The sequence below is a fragment of the Muntiacus reevesi genome, chromosome 1 (assembly GCF_963930625.1).
Source record: "Muntiacus reevesi chromosome 1, mMunRee1.1, whole genome shotgun sequence".
In the NCBI taxonomy this organism is placed as follows: Eukaryota; Metazoa; Chordata; class Mammalia; order Artiodactyla; family Cervidae; genus Muntiacus; species Muntiacus reevesi.
In genome coordinates, this window is record NC_089249.1 from 234,935,158 (window position 1) to 234,958,179 (window position 23,022).

A 23,022-nucleotide genomic window follows, 5' to 3' on the forward strand; every position below is an offset into this window, starting at 1 on the left:
GACAAAAAGCCAATGACCAAGATACTTCTAAGAAAGAAGATGGAATTTGGTTAGGGTGAAGAATGGGACCTACCCTATCAGATATCAAATTTTATTTTAAATCTATAGTAATTAAGATGGCCTGGATTTAGCATAGAGATTCTATTAAACCAATGGAACATACTGGAGAACCTAGAAACAGATGCAGCATGAAGACTTGATTTATGACAGAGCAGGCTTTGCAGATCAGAAGGGAAGAATGAACTATGGTGCTGGGTTAATTGGGTATCCATGTGGAAAAAGATGAAATTGGATTTCTCCCTTGTCAAAAAATCAATTCCAGGTGGGTTAAAGACTTAAATGGGAAAGACAAAACTATAAAACTTTTAGAAGACAATATAGAAGTATATCTTTATGACCTTGGGATGAAAAAAAATCATATTCAAGATTCTTCAAAAGTATAAACCATAAGGGAATATATTGTAAATTTGACTCTATTAAAAACTTCAGCTCTTCAAAGGACACCACAGAGTAAAAAATGCAAGCTACAAAAAAATTCATATCCAAAATATTAGAACTCCATAACTTAATAAGAAAATAACCCAAGAGAAGGGGAAAATATACAAAGAAAATGAACAGGCATTTCATATAAGAAACAAGAATGGCCCATAAACATTCAAAAAGGAACCCAAGCTCATTAGTACTCAGAGAAATTCATTTGAAACCACAATGAGATATCATTTCACACCCACCACAGACAGGTATTAAAAAGCTCAGCCTTCCCACACACTGGGGTAACAGGAATTGTCATTCACTGCTGGTAGAGGTGTAAATTGTTACAGCCATGCTGGGAACCAGTTTGATATTGCCTAATAAAACTGAGCAGGCTCCTACCCTATAGCCCATCAATTCTACACACAGGCATAGATCCTAGGGGAACTCTTGTACGTGTGCACGGGGGGCATACACAAGAATGTTCCTAGCAACATCATTCAGGACAGCCCCGAGCTGAAAATCACTCAAATGTCACATAAATGATAGGATGATTAGATGGTGGTAGGTGCACATGATGAAATATGAGACAGCAGTGAAAACCAACCACAAAAACCTAGTGTTAAAGCAGAAAAACGCACGTCACAGAAGAACACACGCAATGTGCATCCATATGCCCTGTGTTCAGAAAAACAGGCAAACCTCAACAACATGTGGTTTAGGGATGTATTCCGACATGGTAATAAAAGTTGCATAGAAAAGTGCCAGAACCATTAGCTAAATTTCTGCATTGTCAGCTCTGGGAGGAGGGAAGAGATCTGATTACAGAGGAATATGCAGAGGGCCTCTAAGCACAGTGTTCAATTCCTGTTTTTATTCTGTTTTCTGAATTGGGTGGTGGTGTATGCAGATGTTAGTTTCATTCCTCTTCTTTAAATAACAAAAAAATTATATGCACATTTCATGCATAGTGTGTGTGTATATATATATATATATAAAATTTAAAATGTCAGCAGCAAGGGAACATAACAGAGCAGAGGTGGGGTGGGGGTCTGGAAAGGGCAGGGGTGACAGAAACAGTGTGGTCTGCTCAAGGAGCTGAAAAAAGACCCATGGCTGAAGGAAGTGAAGGGGGAGGGTGAGGGTGGGAGGAAGGTGAGGCTGGAGCCAGATCACAGAAAATATTCTAAGCTTTGATGACCCCCTGAAAGATGGAAATGGCGTTGTCTTCACAGCATTACACAGGATTACCCCTACTGACTTCACTATGTACTTTAGAAGACATTAAAAAATTTTTTTTCTTTTTTAAATTTTTTGCCATGTCTCACAGCATGTGTGATCTTAGTTCCCTGACCAGGGATCAAACCCTCGCCCCCTGCATTGGGAGCAAGGAGTCTTAACCACTGGATCGCCAGGGAAGTCCCCTAGAAGATACTTTTTGAGATGGACCCAAAGTAACCTGCTGCCAGCTCCTGAGTGAGTTCTGTTTCTCAGACGTTTTTACTCTCAGAACAGATCATAGCACTGGGGAGCTGCTCCCTGCTCATCCAGAACAGGGAGAGATTGTAGGCTGGGCTGGCTCTGAGACCGGCTTAAAGAAGGAAGGGGAGCAGTCTGGTAAACGGAGTTCTGACTCTGTAAGGACCTCACTTCTGCCAGGGAATGAAGAAGAAAAACGAACAAACAGAAAACCACTTCATAGCCTACCTGTCTCCAGATCTATTGTCTATTACAGGAGACGCTGGCCAGGAACAGTGGTCATCAGGAACATGACATAACTGTGACCCTAAAAACAGAACTCTGAGGGCTTCCCTGGTGGCTCAGTGGTAAAGAATACTCTTGCCAGTACAGGAGATCCAGGTTCAATCCCTGGTCTGAGAAGATCCCACATGCCACAGAGCAAATAAGCCCATGCGCCACAACTTCTGAGCCTGTGTTCTAGAGCCTGAGAGCCTCAGCTGTTGGGCTTACCTGCTGCAGCTACTGAAACACTCGTGCTATAGAGCCTGTGCTCTGCAACGAGAGAAGCCGCTGCGATGAGAAGCCCACACACCACCACTAGACGGCAGCCCCTCTTTGCCACAACTGGAGAAGAGCCCACATGGCAGTGAAGACTCAGCAGAGCCAATAAATACAATTATTTTTCTTTAAAAAATGAATGCTGAATTTGGCTAGAAGGCTTTTCCTGGGATCCCCAAGCATGCCTCACAGATGTGAGCTCTCTAGGCACATGGAGTTAAGTGCTAACCTTGAAAGTGAAAATCGCTCTGTCGTGTCCGACTCTTTGCGACCCCATGGAATAGTCCATGGAATTCTCCAGGCCAGAATACTGGAGTGGGTAGCCTTTCCCTTCTCCAGGGGATCTTCCCAACCCGGGGATCAAACCCAGGTCCCCAGCATTGCAGGCGAATTCTTTACCAGCTGAGCCACCAGGCAAGCCCCAAGTGCTAACCTTGGTCAGCACTTCAAAGGGCTCCTGGTGTCAACTTAATCACCCACGTGCGCCTGAATATCACGTAGTCTTTCCATCTCAGCTTATCTGCAGAAATGAGGATGACAAAAATGAGGCCTGTGTGTTACAAGTTAGTGTTGGAATTGCAGCGTGTGAGTGGAACACCTCTTGGAGACCAAGGCAAGCCTCTCCCAGCAGTGCCCAGAGCACTTTGAGCCCCACCCTGTCCCCCGTGCCAACATCTGCTGTGTTTATGTAACTGTGGGTTTAAGCGCCTTCCCCGGTATACGGGGTGAGGTCCACCTGAGGAAGGAACTCTGTGTCTTGGTTGTTCCATTAGCTCCAGTGCTGGGGACCAAGTGTGGCCCACACACTGCAACTGCTGAATATGGCTCAAGTCTCTCGTAATAAAAGAGCAGAAGGAATTTTTAACTCTATAAAGTTCGATGGTCAACTCTAGATTATCCATAGTGATGGTATAGAAACTACCATATAATACTTAATTTTCTGTCTCTAAAATGCAGCCCTCCTCCCAGCCATGAGTGAACATTCCATGGGTTCAGGCCCTTGTTCGCTCCTGGGCCTCCTGAGATCCTGGACCCCAGGGGCTGCCTCGCGCTCTGTTGAGGAGGAGCGCACCCCATGCCCAGCAAGCTCCTGAGAGGCATGAGCCCCGGAAGAGACAGCTGAGTACCACAGCAGGGGCGGGGGTGGGGGACTGCAAACATAGTCTGGCAAGCCAGGAACCTGAAAGCACCTCTAGAAGAGAAGAGAGGAGGCTTGCTTATTCCCATCCCCACCTCACTCCTGGGTCCTGCTCTCAGTCCAAGACCTGGCAGGGCTGTCACGTAAAAGGAGGTGCTCCACCCACACCACCCACACCCCGCACAGCAGCTAATCTCTTAGTAGCTCAAAATAAGGAATATTTAATTAAAATATACACCCTCCTATATATAAAACAGAAAACAAGAACCCACTGTATACAACAAGGAACTCTATACAACATCATGTAATAACCTATAATGGAAGAGAATTTTAAAGAATACTTCTAGGTGGCTCAGTGGTAAAGAATCTGCCTGCCAATGAAGGAGATGCAGGAGATGTGGGTTCAATCCCTGGGTCGGTAAGACCCCCTGGAGCAGGAAATGGCAACCCACTCTAGAATTTTTGCCTGGAAAATCCCATGGACCGAGGAGCCTGGCAGGCTACAGTTCATGTGGTCGCTAAGAGTCAAACACAACTTGGTGACTGAGCACACACACACATGTATTTATATCTCTTTATATTTATATCTCATATTATTTATATCTATATATATCTGAATAGGGATTCCCTGATGGCTCAGATGGTAAAGAATCTGCCTGCAATGCAGGAGACCCCTGTTCAATCCCTGGGTTGGGAAGATATGGAAAAGGGAATGGCAACCCACTCCAGTATTCCTTCCTGGAGAATCCCATAGACAGAGGAGCCTGGCGGGCTACAGTCCAAGGAGTCACAGAGTCCGATGCAATTGAGCGACCTAACACGTGACTGAATCACTTTGCTCTGTACCTGAAACTAACACAACATTGTAAATCAACTCTGTTTCAATAGAAAAAAAATTTTTTTAAATAAGCAATATGTATTGAGCACTTACACTGTGCTAAATAATACACATGGGTTCTTTTATTCAATCCTCATAAAAACTCTAGGAGAGAAATACCATTATTGCCCCCATTTTACAGATAAGGAAATGGAGGAGCCACAGAATTTGATCTTTGCCCAAGATCACATATGCTAGAAAATGCTCGAGCCGCAGAGCCAAATGCCTGAGTAGGCTAGAGCTGCCTCCAGAGGCCTGGGGGGGTGCTGAGTCCCAAGTGATCTGGGAGGCCAGGGCCAGCAGAATACTGCAGCAGCTCCCGCCAGGCCCGAGCCCCCTCTCCTCCCTTACTTAACACCTGAAAACGCCCGGAGGCCACACAGCTGTGCATTCCTCTGTTTCTGATAAAGACTTCTTTTCAATGAGTCATTTCCTTCAAAAGGAGGAAAAAATGCTTTTATAACAAAGCAGAAATTCCCACCCACATTCTGGAATACCAGCACTTTCTCTCATCCTGCTCAGATCCCCGGATCCTACCCCAGGAAGCAGCAGAGCCTAGAGGACCTCAAAGGTAGCCTCACAAACCCTTTGTGGCACGGGGACCGAGGTCATAGGTGACCTCAGGAAACCACCCACCGGAGGCCCTTTCATTCAGACAGGCTGGGCCTGTGTCTTGAATACCACTGACAGGAACAGACCTGCCTTCCTCAGAAGCTGGCCATCTACCTGGCTGTCTTCATTTACCGGGTGGGGCCTTCGTCTCTGTCTTGTTCTGGCTGTCCTTCCTCCCTGGCTTTTTCTTGCTCTCACTCCATACATTCATTCATTTTTGTTTTCACCTTACTGGTGGAATCTCTGTCTGATCCCTAGGTATCCACATTTGATTTTTCCCATATTCAGGTGGCCCCCTGCCATATGAAGACCACTAGCCCACTGTTAGGTTAACCTATCGCCCCTATATCCTTTGCTGACTAATTCCAGTGCTTGGGCTGGGTCAAGCTAAGGTCATTTCCTGCCCGCTAGATAATATAGTCATATTTTTTAACAGCTTTACTGAGTTATAGTTACATACAATAAAATTCAACGATTTTAAGTATACAGCTCAATGACTTGGCAGATGTTAAAAGGCATGTGATGACTACTGAAACCAAGATATAGAATATTTCTATCACCCTCAAAAGTTTCCTTGTGCCCCTTTGCAATGAATCATCTCTCCCCATCCCTGGCTCTTGGCGATTCTTAACCTGTCACTATACTTTTGTTTTTTTAAGAATGTTACATAAATGGCATCACAGAATATGTAGTTTTGTGTGTCCTGCTGCTTTTACTTAGGATGATGTTAAGATTCATCCTTGCATGTATTGCTGAGGGGTTTTCCATTGTTTGTACCACAGTTTGTTCATTCACCAGTTGATTGGCCTTCGGGTTGTTTTCAGCTTCTGGCTAAAACGAATAAAGCTGCTATGAACATTCCTATACAAGTCCTTGTATAGACATAAGTTTGCATTTCTCTTAAGTAAAAACCTGTGAGTAGGATTGCAGTATGGTAAACGTATGTTTTACTTTAATAAAAAATGGTCAATTCATTGTCCTGTGGCACCCACCAGGAGCAGATAAGAATTCTAGTTGTTCCACATCCTCACTGACACTCGGTATGGTCAGCCGTTTTAATTTCAGCCATTCTCATAGGTTTGTAGTAGTATCTCACGATGGTTTTAATTTGCATTTTCCTGATTATTGTTGATGTTGAACATTTTTCCATGCGCTTACTGGCCACTTGATATTATCTTCTTTTGTGATGTCCTTTGTCCGTTTTAAAAAATTCATTTGGCTGCAGTCAGTCTTAGTTGTGGGCATGCAGAATCTTTGTTGTTTCATGCAGAATCTTTCATTGCATCGCATGGACTCTCTGGCTGTGGCACACCAGCCAGTAGTTGCAGCCCATGGGCTTAGTTGCTCCGTGGCATGTGGGTCTTAGTTCCCCAACCAGGGATCAAGCCCACATTTCTTGCATTGCAAGATGGATTCTTAACCACTGGACCACCAGGGAAGTCCCTTTTGCCTATCTTTTAATTGGGCTATTTGTCTTCTGAATGAGCTATAAGAGTTTCCCCAATCTTTATCTCCCCTTTCTTCTTCCTTCCTCTATCCCTCCGGATTTTTCTCTTTCCCCTGTGTGTCTCTGTCCCAGACTCTGACTCCCTCCCCCACTCTCAGAGCTGTCCACAGTCTCCCTCTCTCCCTCATTCTCCTTCCCCACTTGTATTCTTCCTTCTCCTCCCTGACACCTCAATCTGAAAATCTGGCCTCCCTTCCCATTTCACCTTAGAAAGAAATCCAACACAAACCCAGTGATTTCAGTTCTGGCAGGTTTCCCTGTTCCAATTAGGAGCGAAATACCCACCTCTCCAGCTGAAGCCTAGAGAAGTAAAAAGAGAACTTCTTTAGGTGTAATGGAGGGATGGTTTTCTTTGCATTCTGGCATCTTCCTCCTCCCTAAATGATTAATAGTGCTTATGGACAGTAGGACTTTTTACTCAAGCATAACAATGGAAAGTCACAGGTGTTATGTGAAGTTCATCCTGCTTAATCAGTGATCCAACAGCCTTCACAAACATAAGATTAGTTGTTCACATAACGAGGCTCTCCCTTGGCACATCTCCCAATCCCAGAAGGATTATATCTTGCCCAGTCGCAGGGGAGGAGCAGCCTAGCCCAAAGTCGGCAGCTTGTTTGAGGGAACCAGTGTGACAATGTTTGATTGCAAAGTTCACAACACTTTATGAAGTATTAGAGACTTTCAGATGGATGACCAAGGAATGTCTTGGGGGGTTTTTTAAATAAATTTTTAAAGGTCACTTTCCACTTACAGTTATTACACAATATTGGCTATATCCCATGTTGTCAATACATCCTTGTAGCCTATCTTATACCTCAATAACTTGTACCTCCCACGCCCCCACCCCTATATTGTCCCTCCCCACTCTTCACACTGGCAGCCCCAAGTGTGTTCTCTGTATCTGTGAGTCTGCCCTCTTTTTGTTATATTCACTAGTTTGTTGTATTTTTTAGATTCCACTATTTATTGTTGTTGTTAGTCACCAAGTCATGTCCCAACTCTTTTGCAACCCCATGGACTGTCAGCTACCAGGCTCCTCTGCCCGTAGGATTTTCCAGGCAAGAATACTGGAATAGGTTGCAGTTTCCTTCTCCAGGGGAACTTCCACATCTCCTGTACTGCAGGCAGATTCTTTACCACTGAGAAACCAGGGAAGCCCCCAAAATCTTAAAAATGTATCAATACAAGGAAAAAACAATAGAATAGTGTCCATAATGTGGGATTTTTCTATAAATTAAAAAATAAACAGATATAGATATATGATGTTGGTATATGCATACACACATTTTCCCAAAAAAAATCACAAGAAAGCAGCAGTAGTGATGAGATTGGGATAATAGAGTTATACAGGGAAAAGGGTATTAAGTAATATCATATAGTATTTGTCTTTCTCTTTCTTATTTCACTTAGCATAATGCCCTCCAAGTCCATCCACGGTCTTGTAAATAGCAAAACCTTGTTCTTTTTTAATGGCTGAGTAATATTCCACTGTGTGTGTATATGTACCGTATCTTCATTATCCATTCATCTGTTGATGTACACTTACATTGCTTCCATATCTTGGCAATTGTACAATATGCTGCTGTAAGCATTAGGGTGAGAGTATCTTTTCAAATTAATGTTTTTGGTTTTTCTGGACATGCACTCGGGAGTCAAACTGCTGGGTCATATGTTAGATCTATTTTTAGTTTTTTGAGAAACTTCCATACTGTTTTCCACAGTGGCTTCACCAGTTTACATTCCCACCAATAGTGTATGAGGGTTTCCTTTTCTTCATATTCTCACCAACATTTGTTATTTGTGTTCATTTTGATGATAGTCATCCATTCTGGCTGGTATGAGGTGATATATCATTGTGGTTTTGATTTGCATTTCCCTAATGATAAGCAGTGTTGAGCATCTTTTCATGTGCCTATTTACCATCTGCATTTCCTCTTTGGAAAAATATCTATTCCATTCTTCTGTCCATTTTTTAATCATATCATTTTGTTTTTTTAATGTTGAGTTGTGTGGGCTATTTATATATGTTGCATATTAATCTCTTACTGGTCATATTATTTACAAATACTTTCTCCCATTCAGTAGGCTGTCTTTTTATTTTGTCAATGGTTACCTTTGCTGTGCAAAATCTTTTTTAACTAGGTCCCATTTGTTTATTTTTGCATTTATTTCCTTTACTTTAGGAGACAGATCCAAAAATGCCGCTACAATTTATATCAAAGAGTTTTCTGCCTATATTTTACTCTAAGAGTTTTATAGTATCCAGTGTTACATTTAGGTCTTTAATCCTTTTTGAGTTTATTTTTGTACATGGTATTTGAAAATGTTCTAATTTCTTTTACATGTAGCTGTCCAGGTTTCTCAGCATCATTTATTGAAAAGACTGTCTTTTCTCCATCGTATATTGATTCCTTTGTCATAGATTAATTGAATATAAGTACATAGATTTATTTCTGGGCTCTCTAACCTGTTCCATTGATCTATGTGTCTGTTTTTGTGCCAGTACCATTTTTTTTTACTGTAACTTTGTACTATAATCTGAGGTCAAGGACTGTCATCCCTCCAGCTCTGTTCTTCTTCTCAAGTTTGTTTTGGCTATTTGGAGTCTTTTGTGTTTTCATATAGATTTTTAAATTATTTTAGGTCTGTTTAAAAAAATGCCTTTGATATTTTGATAGGGATTGCAGTGAATCTGTAGGTTACCTTAAATAGTGTGGTCATTTTAATAATATTGATTCGCCACCAAGTTGGACTGTTTCCTAAATCTCTTCTTCTGATCTTGCATTATTAGTGTATAGAAATGCAACAAATTTCTGTATATGAACTTTGTATCCTACAACTTTACTACTAGAGCTCTTGATGAGCTCTGAGCTATAGTAGTTTTTCTGGTGGTGTCTTTAGGATTTTCCATGTATAGTATCATGTCACCTGCAGACAGTAACAGTTTCACTTCTTCCTTTCCAATTTGGATTCCTTTTATTTCTTTTTTTCTCTGGTTGCTGTGGCTAAGACTTCCAAAACTGTGTTGAACAGAAGTAGTGAGAATGGACCTCCTTGTCTTATTCCTGATCTTAGAGGAAATACTTTCAGCTTTTCACCATTAAATATGATGCTAGCTGTGGGTTTGTCATATATAGCAAACCTTTATTACGTTGAGGTATGTACCTTTTATGCCTACTTTCTGGAGAGTTTTTATCATAATGGATGTCAAACTTTGTAAAAAGCTTTTCATACATCTATTGAGATAATCATATGGTTTGGGACTTTTTTAAAGCTTATTAAAATATATTTTATATACCATATCATATTTTACATACCATAAAATATATTTTACATTTAACCCATTTAAGATATATAAACAGAACTATGTAATGTTTCTTGTGTCTTGCTTTTTTCAATTAGCATAATGTTTTCACAGTTTATCCATGTTCTGGTATTTATCAATACTTCATTTCTTTTGTGGTTGAATAATATTCCATTGTATATATATAACATGTTTTCTTTATCCATTCTTCAGCCAGTAGACATTTAGGTTATCTCCACCTTTTGTCTATTATAAATAATATTGCTGTAAAATTCACATACAAGCTTTAGTGTGGATGTATGTTTTCATTTCTCTTGAATGTCAGACTTAGTAAATCATATGGTAAATCTATGAATTATTTGAGGGACTGCAAAACTATTTTCCAAAAGGCTGGAACCATTTTACATTTCCACCAACACTGTATGAGGGTTTAGATTTCTCTATACTCTTGCTAACCCTTCTTACTATCTAACTGGAATGGTTTTCTGATCCTATAACTGAGTTGAAACATCACACATACATACACAACTATACATACATTTATACAATCATTGACACAGACACACACACAAAACTATATCCATGTCTTCTTGCACACACCTCTAGAGTTCATAGACATATACACAGAATTCCAGATAGACACTCACAACCATACATACATATATCACACATAGCATACATGCTTATCTGACCCACATGCATGAACATAAGACATACAGTAGACCAGTGCCATCAAACATGTACATACAATTGTCACAGGTTCTGAATAAACATACAGACTTGTACATACATACTCAAGTAATGGATTCACAACTGCTCAAACACACATTCTGCAAATAATAGTTGTACCCACAAAGCACAGTCCTAAAAAGGTACATATATGTAGTTACCATCACTTAAAGGTAGATAACTGAAGACTGATTGAATGTATTTACTCTGGATGGCATGGAGATAGTTGAGGTTTCATTAGTATTTGATGTAGTGGGTAGAAAGATGTTTTCATTCATTCATTAAGTTACAAGTAACATATTAAGCATATAAGAAACACAAAGATAAATAAAATGTAGTCCCTTCCTCATGAACTTGTAGTCTAGTGATGAGGGATGGTCAGTAAATAAACACGGAAACAATCACAGTCTGTGATATGTGCCAAGAAGAAAATAAGCAAGGTAAGACATTAGATAATAAGTGAAGCCTCAGGATAGCTGGCAGTTTCCAGATGCTTTTAGAATTTTTGCCCCCTCTCTCAGCCTGGAAAAGTGAAGAGGTTGCAGATTCACCATCACTAAGTCACAGGATAAACTGGTGTGTGTGTGTGTGTGTGTGTGTGTGTGAATACTAACATTAGTGAGAGTGTGGGATCAGGACCTGGAGTACCTGGTTTTAAATGTTGGTTCATTCTAGTTGAGTGATTTTTCTCTTTCCCTCAGTTTCTCATCCAAAAATAGGGATGATACCAGTTCCTTTAATAAGGATTAAACTAGCTGATACTTACAAAACACTTAAAACTGCCTGGCGAGCGTTCTCAACATTAGCCATCGTATCATTTTCGAGAACAGGTTTTCTTAGAGGGAGGTGAGTGCACTAGGAAATGGGTGGAGAGGGGCCGGGGGAACATAAAGAAGAGTCTGGCAGTGCTCTGTTGGCTGTAAATTGAACAGGCCTTCATCCCAGGCCTTATCTGAGCAGTCTTTTGGAATGTGACCCTGGCATACCACCTCAGCAGACCATAAACCAATCCACCACCACTCTGCTCTGCCCACAGCCACAAACCACAGAGAAAAAGACACACGATGGGTGGTGCTGGGCGTGCCTGTTGGTTTTTAGTTGCGTCAGAATGCAGCAGCTCTGCTGTGGGTCTGGCTCCTAATGCTTGCTGTTTCTGCAGGTCAGCACCTATCACCCTGCACCTGCCTCCCCAGGACATTCCACGGCCATTGTCAGTCTTCCTGGCTCCCAGCAACACCTCTCAGCTAACATGTGAGTAAAAAAAAAAAAAAAATGAGTTCAACCCTCCACTCCTGGTCCTGGCACAGAGGGGTCATCTTTGCCATCCCTCTGTCATTGAGCATCCCCCGTCCCCAACCAGCTTCCCCTGGAACCCCAACAACTTCCCTTCCATTACAATGTCCAAAGGAAATAATAATGAAAAATACAAATTACCAAACTACATCATCCTGGCTCATTATTTTACAAAAGCAGAAAGAGACTAGTTTATGTACCAAAACCCTACAGGGAGATTGGGTACTGAGCGATTTCTATTGTCTTTGTTTAGATTCACAATGCTTGGTCATCAATAGATGCTGCTGTATCAGTGAGGAATAAATATAACATTTCAGTAGGGAAAGAAATCTTGCAGATGAGAACATTCTCCTAGCCCCTTTGATAAAACCTGTCAGTGCCTCAAAGTCCTTAGAGCAGTTGTCCCCAACCTCTGGGCTCTAATGCTGATGATCTGAGGTGGAGCTGGTATAATAATAATAGAGACAAAGTGCACAATAAATGTACTTTGTGCACATGAATGTGCACTTGAATCATCCTGAAACCATCCCACTGGCGCCAAAAAGGTTGGAAACTGCTGCCTTAGCGTCTATCCAGCTCGAAGCCATAAACTTTTAACCCCAAACCTGGGAAACCAAAGTGGGTTATTTTTAATGCCTTTAGTTGGGTAATTATTCTCCTTCCACAGCCTAACTACTCCCCAGGGTCTTTACCCCAAGCTCATACCTGGATGTTACCTACCCAACCTACTATGTGGACTCCAGAGTGGAAAGTCACTGCTCCAACCCAAGAGCATTTCTACCACGTTTCAAGCCCATTCTCCTCCATCCCACAATGCAGCCAATATTCATTCCACTGTGTGCCGAAACAATGAAATTAACCCTTGCCTCCCACTCCCCCATGTCCATCTCCTGCCTACATTAAGCTAGCATCTTGGGGGTTAGACACGCCACTACCCTCAGGAGAGGGAATGGATCAGAGAGGCTTCCCTGAACCTTGACGTCTATGACCACTGTCCTAAGGGTACTCTAAGCAGTGTGAACAAGCATCCTAGATAGAACCATCACGTTCAGGCTTTTGACCCGACTCTCCCACTGATTCCTGGTCACCAACTCTTTTCTCTATTCTCGGCCAGTTTTCCCAGTGTCAAAATGCTGATGTGACCTCAGTGAGTGACCTGGAGCTTCAGGGCACTCTATGGAGGAGCGAGGAGATGAAGGGGGCAGGGATTTGGGCCCCTCCACTGCAACTTCAACAAGGTTCCACCGTTTCCATCTGCCTTACATAGTAAGGTTTCAGTTCTTAAAGGATGTTTAGTGCTAACCACTGGGTCACGGACTCTGAGTTTTCCTCTCCCTTCACCCTTTGCTGGTTCCATGCCCTCCAGTAGGCACACTCACCAGCGTTCTTCACCAGTTCCCTGTGTCTCCCCAGGTTTGTAGCTCTGCACTCCTACTCAGCCCATGGACCCGACGAACTGGACCTACAGAAGGGAGAGGGCGTCAGGGTCCTGGGCAAGTACCAAGACGGCTGGCTCAGGGGCGTCTCCTTGGTGACCGGGCGAGTTGGCATCTTCCCCAACAACTACGTCATCCCCATTTTCAGGTGCGTCCTCTCCAATCTCAGGCATCAGAGGGTTGGATCATCTAGGCCAGAGTCCATCTCTGAGTTGAATGGCTGAAGGACTCAATCCTTTCAGAGTGTGGGCCAAGAAACAATTTTTGCTTCACTATCCTCCTAATGATTAATTTTTTAAAAAAATAGTAAAATAGTTATCTTTTAAATAGCTCTTCACATTTTACAAGTATTGATACTTTTGCATCTTCTAACTCTTTGGCTTTGCTCAAGTATCCCAATAGGTGGGTGTTATTTTACAGATGATGAAAGTGATGTGCAGTTAACCAGCCTGCTCAAGAACTAGATTTCAGTTCTACCGTACAACCCCCACAAATCACACTTCACTGTCTTCACCCAGACACTCCATAACTGTAGCGCAATGGGAAAGCCCAATGATCAGAAGACCTCTAGGAGCACCTTGGGAGACTTCCCAGGATGTGGGGCCATTAGGCAGAGTTTTCGTGACTCAGACCACTACCCATACATCCAATCCACCAGTCATGTGCTAGTTACCCTGCAGGTCTTCTTTCCAGACAGCTTTTCCCAGCCGTTTTCATTCTCGGGCACATTCATCAACTGCACCACTGCGCAGTTTGTCCAGCACCTCATACAGCCACAAGTGCACACAGGCCCCCGAAAGTACCCATGGCTCCTCCTGTAAGTCCAGTGCTGCCTCCACCCCCATGAGTCCAGGCAAAGCCTATCACAAGGTCCCAAGCCCCTTACCACACATAAACACTACCTTTATGACATACCAGAGAGTCATAACTCCAAAGGATAATCCCATTGTTCTCTATGGGGGTCAGAGCAGCAGTCATATATGGCCAGTTTGGGGGACCTTCCTGTAGGTGGGCAGTGTGTCCAGAGGAGGGCTGCAATGGTGAGGAAATAGAAGCTACATCACTGGATAAACCTAGAAAGACAATAGGATTGTTTGAGTGCAGAAGACAAGGGTCAGAGAGACCACAATAGACTGTGTAGACCAGGAAGTAGGCTTGTTCCCTCAGGGGAAAGTGAACCAGTGAATACAGCTTAGAAGATTCTGGTTCAGTAAACGACTGCATTTGCGTTTATTGAGGTGGCGGATCCCCTTTCTAGATAGAATACAGGCAAAGTGTGGGTACCAATAGATCCAGACAAAAAGATTTCTTTGCATGCCAGAAAGTTGGAGTAGAGGTCAGAGTTACTCCCTTCAGTGGTTCTTGGAATTTGTTAGACATTTGCAAAATCTCCAAAGGCAAACTAAGGATGCCTATAACTGATGCTTTAATCCATTTAGTCAGCAAATATATATTGAGCACAGTACGTCAGGCACCCTTCTAGACACTGGAGAAATACCAGTGAACAAAATACACAGAAATCTCTGCCCACTGGAGCATCTGGTGGGATGGACAGAAAATAAATAAGACGTATAAGGAATATAAGTGGTGTGCTGATAAGGTCTAAGAAAAAATAAGTCAGGAAAGGGGGATAGAATTTACATGGGGGTGACTACAATGTTAATAGTTTGGTCAGGGGTGGGCTGGCAGAGCAGTGAGAAGGAAGAAGGAAGGGATGTGGGAACTGTATTCCAGGCCCAAAGAACAGCAAGAACAGATCAAAGGCCCCGGGGAAGGAGCATACTGACGTGAAGGCCGAGAGGAATGGATTAGGGAAGTGAGAGGGGCTCGTAAGAGATGAGGCCAGAGTGGTAACAGGGATTCAGATTCAGAATTTGCTCAGTCATAATGAGGAATGTGACTTCAGCCATGTTACAGGGCTTGGAGCAGAAGCGTGACATGACCTATCTTGTGTTGTAATCAGAACCCCTCTGGTTGCTGGGTTGAGAGTACATTGTAGACAGGAGAAGTGGAAGCAGACAGACTAGTTAAGGGGATATGGTAAGAATCTGGGGGTGGGGGTGGGAATCGGGGGAAGGCGGGGATGTTGACAGTGAAATGAAGGTGCTGGCTGTGGAGGGAGGGAAGGAGCGGTGGTTAGATTTTGGTTTATTCTAAAGGTAGAAACAACAGGATTTTCTGACAAATCCAATTCTGAGTGTAAAAAGAGAGGATTCAAAGTGGGTCCTCAGTAACTGAAGACAAGGTTGCCTTTTACTTGATGGAGTTGAAATCCAAAAGAGGAACAAACAGGCCTTGAGGTGCTAGTGAGGGGAAGCAAAAGCCTGGTTTGCAGCACAGTGTCTCAGATGCCTTAGTATTCCTAGTAAATGGTTGCATATACAAGTCTAGCATTTAAGAAAGAAGTCTAGGTTTAAGATGAAAGCCCAAAGACTAGATGAAATCATCCAGGTAGGATCTGTTGTGGTGGAGAGAATGACCGTGAGCCAGGAACTTAATTCCCCAAGGAAACAGGGAAAGTGATGCCTGCAACAAGGCAGAGTAGGAGATGGTAGAGTTTGTTCTTGTGACTCCAAGCTGGGAAGTCTTGAGGAGAGTGGGAGGACAGTTCAGGAGTGACAGAGAAGAGCAAAGACCTACCTTAACTCACGAACAGTCTTCCATGGAAGAAACTATCGTGAACTCTCTAGGGCCATCTCTACTACTATACTGGGGCATTTGCATCAGGCCTTAGCCCGAAGTCCTGATTATTCCATAAAAAACCACTAAAGGAAGAGTCACTGTATAATTCATCATCCAAACTAGGACGTTTTTGAGATAGAAGAGGGACACTGCCAGGAGAGCAGGTGTAAACAAACTCTCCCTGGAAAACCTGGACTTAAGATCACCCTAACTGAATGCACACGGGACTCTGTTCCAATGTAGCTCAAGGCTCCAGCTTCCTATTCTCTCCTTGGCTTTTCTCCAAGGTAGATCTATTCTTGGGCAAATGATGAGCTTCTGGACTCACTCTATCTGAGGTGGCCGTGTGTCAGATGGTGGATGGATGTTCAGCAGCACCGTAGGTGGCCATGAGTCCCTCCCCACCCCTGGCTCATAGAAACCTGACTCTGTGCATATATTGAGATGCTGCTGGTGCTGATGGGAGTGTTTGTTTCCAGGAAATCAGCATTTCCAGAAAGGAAAGTCACTGTCACAGTATAATCTCCCTAGGGCTATTAGTTGACAGCAGATTCATGCTTTCCCTGTGTGTGTGTTTTCTCTGACAGCCTCCCAGATGCAGAGAAAGTTTCCATCCCCGAAACCTTGGATGCAGATGACATGCTCAGTTTGTCTATCTGGGGGCAGCTCACCCTTGTTCTTAACAACCCTTCCCACTGCAGGAGGCTTGGTTCCTCCCAGTTCTCAGGGCTGAATGAAGCCATCCTTTGTCAGCAGAGTTTCTGCTACTGAGTGCGTTGGACTACATGTGCGAGGTCCCTTTCTGCTCTTCGGTTCTGTGTGGGTGAGAGGTTTCCCCCCATTTTCATTGTGTGTTTGCAGGGATGGCTTTGCACTACCTCCAGCCCCCATGGTGTACAGGACTGCCTTTTCTAAGACAGCCAAACCTCCAAGGTGTGAGGTGCCCCCTGAGATTTGAACCTTTGCTCTTAATCAGCATCCTAATGCACTGAGCCAGACAGAGTCTGGGGATCAACTGAGAGACTAGAGTTGACCAAAATGCCAGGGTTTTGCTTTACGGTTCGCAAGCGGGCCTCTGAATTACCAAAGAGGAGAGGCTGCTATGCCGTGTGAAGCCCCAGTGCTCTGTGCTCGAGGGGAATGACGGCCTGCCCAGCTGTGCTGACCACCCCTAGATCTCTGCCAGTGTGACCTATTCCCCAGATCCCAGAGATAGCCCATGGGTCGGGGGTACACAACACTTGTCACGTTTTCATTCAGGCCCTTCGCAGCAGCACCTGCATGCTTTTGGGTTTCCTGCTCCACACCCAGTCTCAATGTTCCCTCCCATTTTAGAGGCTGCAGAAACCAGCTCCTCCCCATTCCTTCTCCTCCTCCTCACTCTCCCCCTCGCCTCCCTCTCCTCCCCAGCCTCCTCAGTTCATCACCACAGTTGAGGGACAGGCTCAGGCCTCTCAGAACTTGGAAATGGGATCAGGGAAGGAACAAGGGAGAGAGGAACATGGGCCAAGTTGAAGGCTGTTCACGGCGGGCACTCAAGCAGCAGCCCCTGATCAGACCCTCCCCATCTCAGACTCCTGCCTCGCCACTCTCAGCAGCCTCCCTAGGATCCTGTTTCCAAGCTCTTTCCACTCCTTTCTGTCCTCCCAATATACGCCTATCTGCCCAGTGAGCTGGGATACTTCTCTTTCAGGCAGCCTTCAGCAGACTCATATGCCATCCCGTTGCCTAAGGGGTAGAGAAAAGTGACAGGTGGGCCACCACTCACTGGCCTTTAACTTGCTACACAGAACTGTATAAAGACTGTCACAGTGCAAGCTCTTGCCTTCCCAAGAGGCTCCTGCCACTACTGAGCAGGGTAGACGGCATATGTGTCGTGCCCCTTTCATGTACTGCACAAGTTCTTAAGGGCTTGTATCTCAGGTAGAAAGGGGGACACACTCAAAGCAGTGCAGTGGGGCAAATCAGAGGCAACAAGCTCACCTCCCCTTTAAACCCAGAATGCCTTTCAGTCTCTCCATCTAGAAAACAGGGGTCATAACGTCTGCAGATCTCGGGTGTCATGGGGATTAATGAATATATGTTAGCACAGCATTTTGATGTTAGAAGAGCATGCTGAGTAAGTGCTGAGTTTTGTTTTGTTTTGTTTTTTGGGCTGTGCTGGGTCTCTGGGTCTTCTTCATTGCTGCTTGGGCTTTTTTCTAGTTGCAGTGAGCAGGAGCCACTCTCTAGTTGTGGTGCATGGGCTTTTCATTGCAGTGGCCTCTCTCGTTGCAAAGCAAGGCTCTAGGGTGCTCAGGCTTCGGTCGTTGCAGCTCCTGAGCGCCAGGGCACTGGTTCAGCAGTTGTGGCACTTGGGCTCAGTTGCTCCCTCGTGGACCAGGGATCAAACCCATGTCTCCTGCACTGGCAGGCAGATTCGCTGCCCTTGAGCCACCAGGGAAGCCCATGTTGACCTTTTTGCCAAAAAACATAGAGGGGTTCAGTGTTGGGAAGGGGACTTAAAATTTAGGAGTTTCTGGAATCCAGCCTCGTGCTGGGCCCAGAAAAATGAGGTTGCACCTCAGTCTGTAAACAGTTGTCCAAAGAAAGGACTGGTGGAATAAGCTTGACTCAGGCCTCATTAACTGTTTTCTGTACTTGCTCCCGCTGCTACTGCCACTACCAACCATTCTGGAACCTGTCTTCCCTGTTGCTGGTCCATTTTGCAGCATCCTACACTTTGAGGTCTTTGTTCAAAACACAGGGAGATGCAGACTCTGCCATGAAAACCAGAGCTGGGGAGTTCTCTCAGCCCAGCCCTCATCTCCAGAATGTAATTTGAGCTCTGACTGGTGGCCAGCCCACTCCACTTCCCTAACTGCATCCCCAGAGACCAGAGGAGAATGGAAGCTGTGGCCAGAAACCCCCTCACCACAAGCATCTGTCCCCAGGGCATGTGGCTGCATATGCTGCATGGGCAGAGTTGGCCACATTAAGTGGTGCCTTTCCCATCTCGTGCAACACGGGTGGCTCATTATTAAACCACATACGCTTTTTTAAGCAAAAGAGGGAGAGAAAAAGGAGAAATAAGAGGAAATTACCTAAAGAGAAACCTGGAGGCATTGACAGGAAGGAAACTGCATGGAGACATCTTTGTGTCAGGACCTTGGTTGAGTTGGTTAGCTTCAGGGAATTAGCAGAGGTTACTGAATCAACAGAGTGACAAGGTGATTGATGGAGTACTTCTCTGGGGCGGTGATGTTGGGGGTAGGATGGGACAAGGACAAGAGGAGTGTGTAAAGTGACAGCCATTCCCCACAGGGTTCAGGGAGCTGCAGGCTGGAAGGCGGTGGGCAAGAAATTGCTGTTTTCAAAATTTAAATACTAGTCTTAAAAATTAGAGCCTAAGGTTAAAGGATTAGGTTTTGTGGAGGCATGTGTAGGGCCTACCAGCTCCTTTGGTTTGTTTATTTCAAGCAGGATGCCGGGTTTTCCAAATGATGAATGCTCTGACTAGCCAGAAGGTAGTGTAGCTCAGTGATAAGAGCATGGGTGACAAGGGCCAGCCTGGACCTAGGTTCAAATCTCAAATAACTGTAAATCTGTATTTTTTTAATCTACAAAACAGTAGTATTTCTAGTTGCTAACTCAGAAGGCTGTTGTGAAGAACCCATGAGATAATGTGGGCAAAGGACCTGGCCAACGCCAGACATACAGTGAAAGTGAAAGTATTAGTCACTCAGTCACGTCCAACTCTTTGTAACCCCGTGGACTCCCCGTGGAGCCCGCCAGGCTCCTCTGGAATTTTCCAAGCAAGAATACTGGAGTGGGTAGCCATTCCCTTCTCCAGGCGATCATCTCAACCCAGGAATCTAGGCCAGGTCTCCTGCATTGCAAGCAGATTCTTTACCATCTGAGCCTACGTGCTCAATATGTGTGACACAAAATGACTGGCTTCAGTGCTAAGTGCATTATGGCAGCCATTCAACACTTTAACAATATATGCAGAACACAGAAGATATAAAATAAGTCATATAAAATCTCTGCCTTCAAAGAGTTTAGAATCTAGTGGACAAGTCACTGAACAAACAAGAAACTGCCCCTCCAAAGTGAGATGAACACATACAAGGTCTTATGCTCTAAACTCAGGGTTGAAGGAACATGGGATGAGGAGTGATCAGAGCTGGAGGGAAAGAAGATGAAATTCAAATCTTCTTGTCCCACCAGGACTCAGTAGGAGACCTCTTCCCTCGCTCAGCACACCCACACAGTTATCCAGGTGTGGGAGCAGAGGCCTCTGTAGTTAAGAATCTGTGTGGTATGTATATATGGGTAGCAGTAGGTGAGGAGAGGCCACAGGTGGTATATGGTTGGACTCTTGACTGAACTTTTTCTTTTTCTATTTCTTCTTTAAAAAAAAAAAATTTGCACAACCAGAAAGACATCTAGCGTTCCAGACTCCCGAAGTCCTGGCCTCTACACCGCATGGACGTTATCCACCTCCTCTGTGTCCTCCCAAGGCAGTATTTCAGAAAGTGATCCCCGGCAGAGCCGGCCCTTCAAGTCCGTCTTCGTGCCCACGGCCATAGTCAACCCCGTGCGGAGCCCAGCCAGCCTGGGGGCCCTGGGGCAGGGCTCTCTCCGCAAAGGACGAGGTAGCATGAGAAAGAGTAAGTGGTGGCAGAGAGGTACGTGCCTAGACCTAAGGGATGGGAGCGATCTCACTCTGGGCAAACAGAGTGGTTTTGGGGTTTGGTTTTGTTTGGGTTTTTTTGCAAAAACAAGGATCTTTGCTTTAAGGTTGCTTTACATTTCCCAAATATCAAGTTGTTTTATTAGATGAAGCCAGACAATCTCAGGGTCACAGCCCTCAGTCACTACATACATACACACTGATTGGGATGATACCAGCCCTGAGTACCAACGTATAATTAGAACATGGCCTAGGTTGGATGCTAGTTCTTATTAAGACAGAATGACCAAAGTACTTGCTGGATCAGTGTTTCTCAAACTGTGCTCTGTGGAAATCCTCAGGGGGTACCAAAAGGGAAATGAAGGATACAGGGGAGGAGGAAAAGAGGAGTTGATGCTAAGAGCCCCTGAATCCCACTTTAACTAATATATGTACAAGTTTAAAAATTATATTGTACAAAATTACATTATATTGTACAAATACATCCTTCCAATCCTTCACCCCCAGTCCCAAGTTCTCATCCATGTACATGCATACCATGTAATCTTAATACATTGTTCTGCACCTTGCTTTTATTTTTAAATAACATCCACATTGCACACATGGCAGTTACATAACTTCCTTCATCTTAAAGGTCATGCTTTTATCTTCTAATATATTGAACCTCTGCATAAGACTTCATTCGGGGAGGGTTCTAAAAAGTTTCTGAGACCCATTGTTATATAACACATCAAACCTCTATCTTTGTACACCTCTCTAGAAGAAGACAACAAGCTAAGCTAAGTCAACTTGATTTGTTCTACATCCCCTGACTTAGACTGGACTCTGCCATCCCTCCTTTGATCTTAAAAAAATGATTAAAGGTGAAACTGCAGTACTAGTCAGAGCAAAGGATTCACATGTGGGGCAATATGCCACACAGGAAAATGTCCCCAGAAAGTTAAAGCAATTATCTTGGTTCTACTCTTTCTCAGTGCTTTCCAGTCTCTTGCTTGACTACCAATTCCAGCAGTCTTGCCTCTTAATTCGAGCCAATCGTGTTTCCCTTCTGCACCCTCCAGTGCCTTCCTCCCCCTTCTCCCTGCAATACACACAATAAGTAATCCAACCACAATAGCCTTGGACAAGTTAGTTACTTCTTGGGTCTTCCGTTTTCTCATTTGAAAAATGAAAATAAAAATAGCACCTACCTCATCAGATTAATAAAAGAATCCATTTAATAGTAATGACACTGTGCCTGGCACACAATAAGCACTCAAGAAATGTTAGCTACTTTTATAGCATTAGTGTCATATCAGTATTATCAGAGCTCTTACAATTCAGCAGATCATGTTAGGTCCACCCATAATGTGAATGTATCATTTCACTTAGTGCTGAAATGTTCACACTTATGAATGCCGAGAAGAACATTCCTGTGGCAATGTTTCCCACTTACTTTCGGACACTGCCTCTCTTCCTTCACATCTATCTTGATCAATTTGGAGTTTTGACCGATTGCATTGTGTGCACATGTAATAAGCTCCAATCTCTTGGAAATTAGGAACCCATAAGATAAACAGATATGGCAATAAACTGATTTTTCACTCATTTCCGAGAGCCTAAGGACAGGTCTGGGCTTCCCTGATGGCTCAGACAGTAAGGAATCAACCTGCAATATGGGAGACCTGGATTCGATCCCTGGGTCAGGAAGATCCCCTGGAGGAGGGCATGGCAAGCCCCTCCAGTATTCTTGCCTGGAGAATCCCTATGGACAGAGGTGCTTGGCAGACTACAGTCCTTGGAGTTGCAAAGAGTCAGACACGACTGAGTGACTAAGCACAGGACAAGGACAGGCCTGCCCAGCGCGGCTTTGACTTTTCTAGGTCCCAGAAGCTCTCTCTCTCCCTTTCCCCAAGGTGAGGCTGGTCAAGCTATCAATCTCCCCAAAGCAAAGAGAAATGACAGAGAATTGACTATGTGCACCTCACAGGGCTGTCAGTGGAAAAATAAATGTCGACATTGAAAGGTCAGACTCCTGTAAGCGGTGGCTGGCTTGCCGGCGGTGGCTGAGAATACCGACGCTCTTGAGTGAGTGTCTGCTTTTCATGTTCACACCCATCCTGATGAAGGGTCATGACACAGAACATGGCCTTGGATGGGCCCTCTGTGCCGGACACACGTAACTTTGATTCACACGCGTGTCCATAGAGCATCACAGAGGACTGACGTCTCTGCTATGGCTGCAAATGCTGGGAGACCCTTATGGAGAAATGACCCAAAATGCGGCTCAGGGTGTCTCT

At 44.2% G+C, this 23,022-nt stretch overlaps 1 protein-coding gene across 1 annotated transcript in view; it reads left to right on the forward strand.

Annotated features, from left to right (window-relative positions):
- Positions 1-23,022, forward strand: part of SH3RF2 (SH3 domain containing ring finger 2) — a 141,916-nt gene that overhangs the window by 96,947 nt on the left and 21,947 nt on the right. The window contains exons 6-8 of the mRNA XM_065935631.1: positions 11,817-11,908; positions 13,364-13,534; positions 20,488-20,720. Coding sequence (XP_065791703.1) covers positions 11,817-11,908; positions 13,364-13,534; positions 20,488-20,720 — 496 coding nt within the window. The remainder of the gene's footprint in view (positions 1-11,816; positions 11,909-13,363; positions 13,535-20,487; positions 20,721-23,022) is intronic.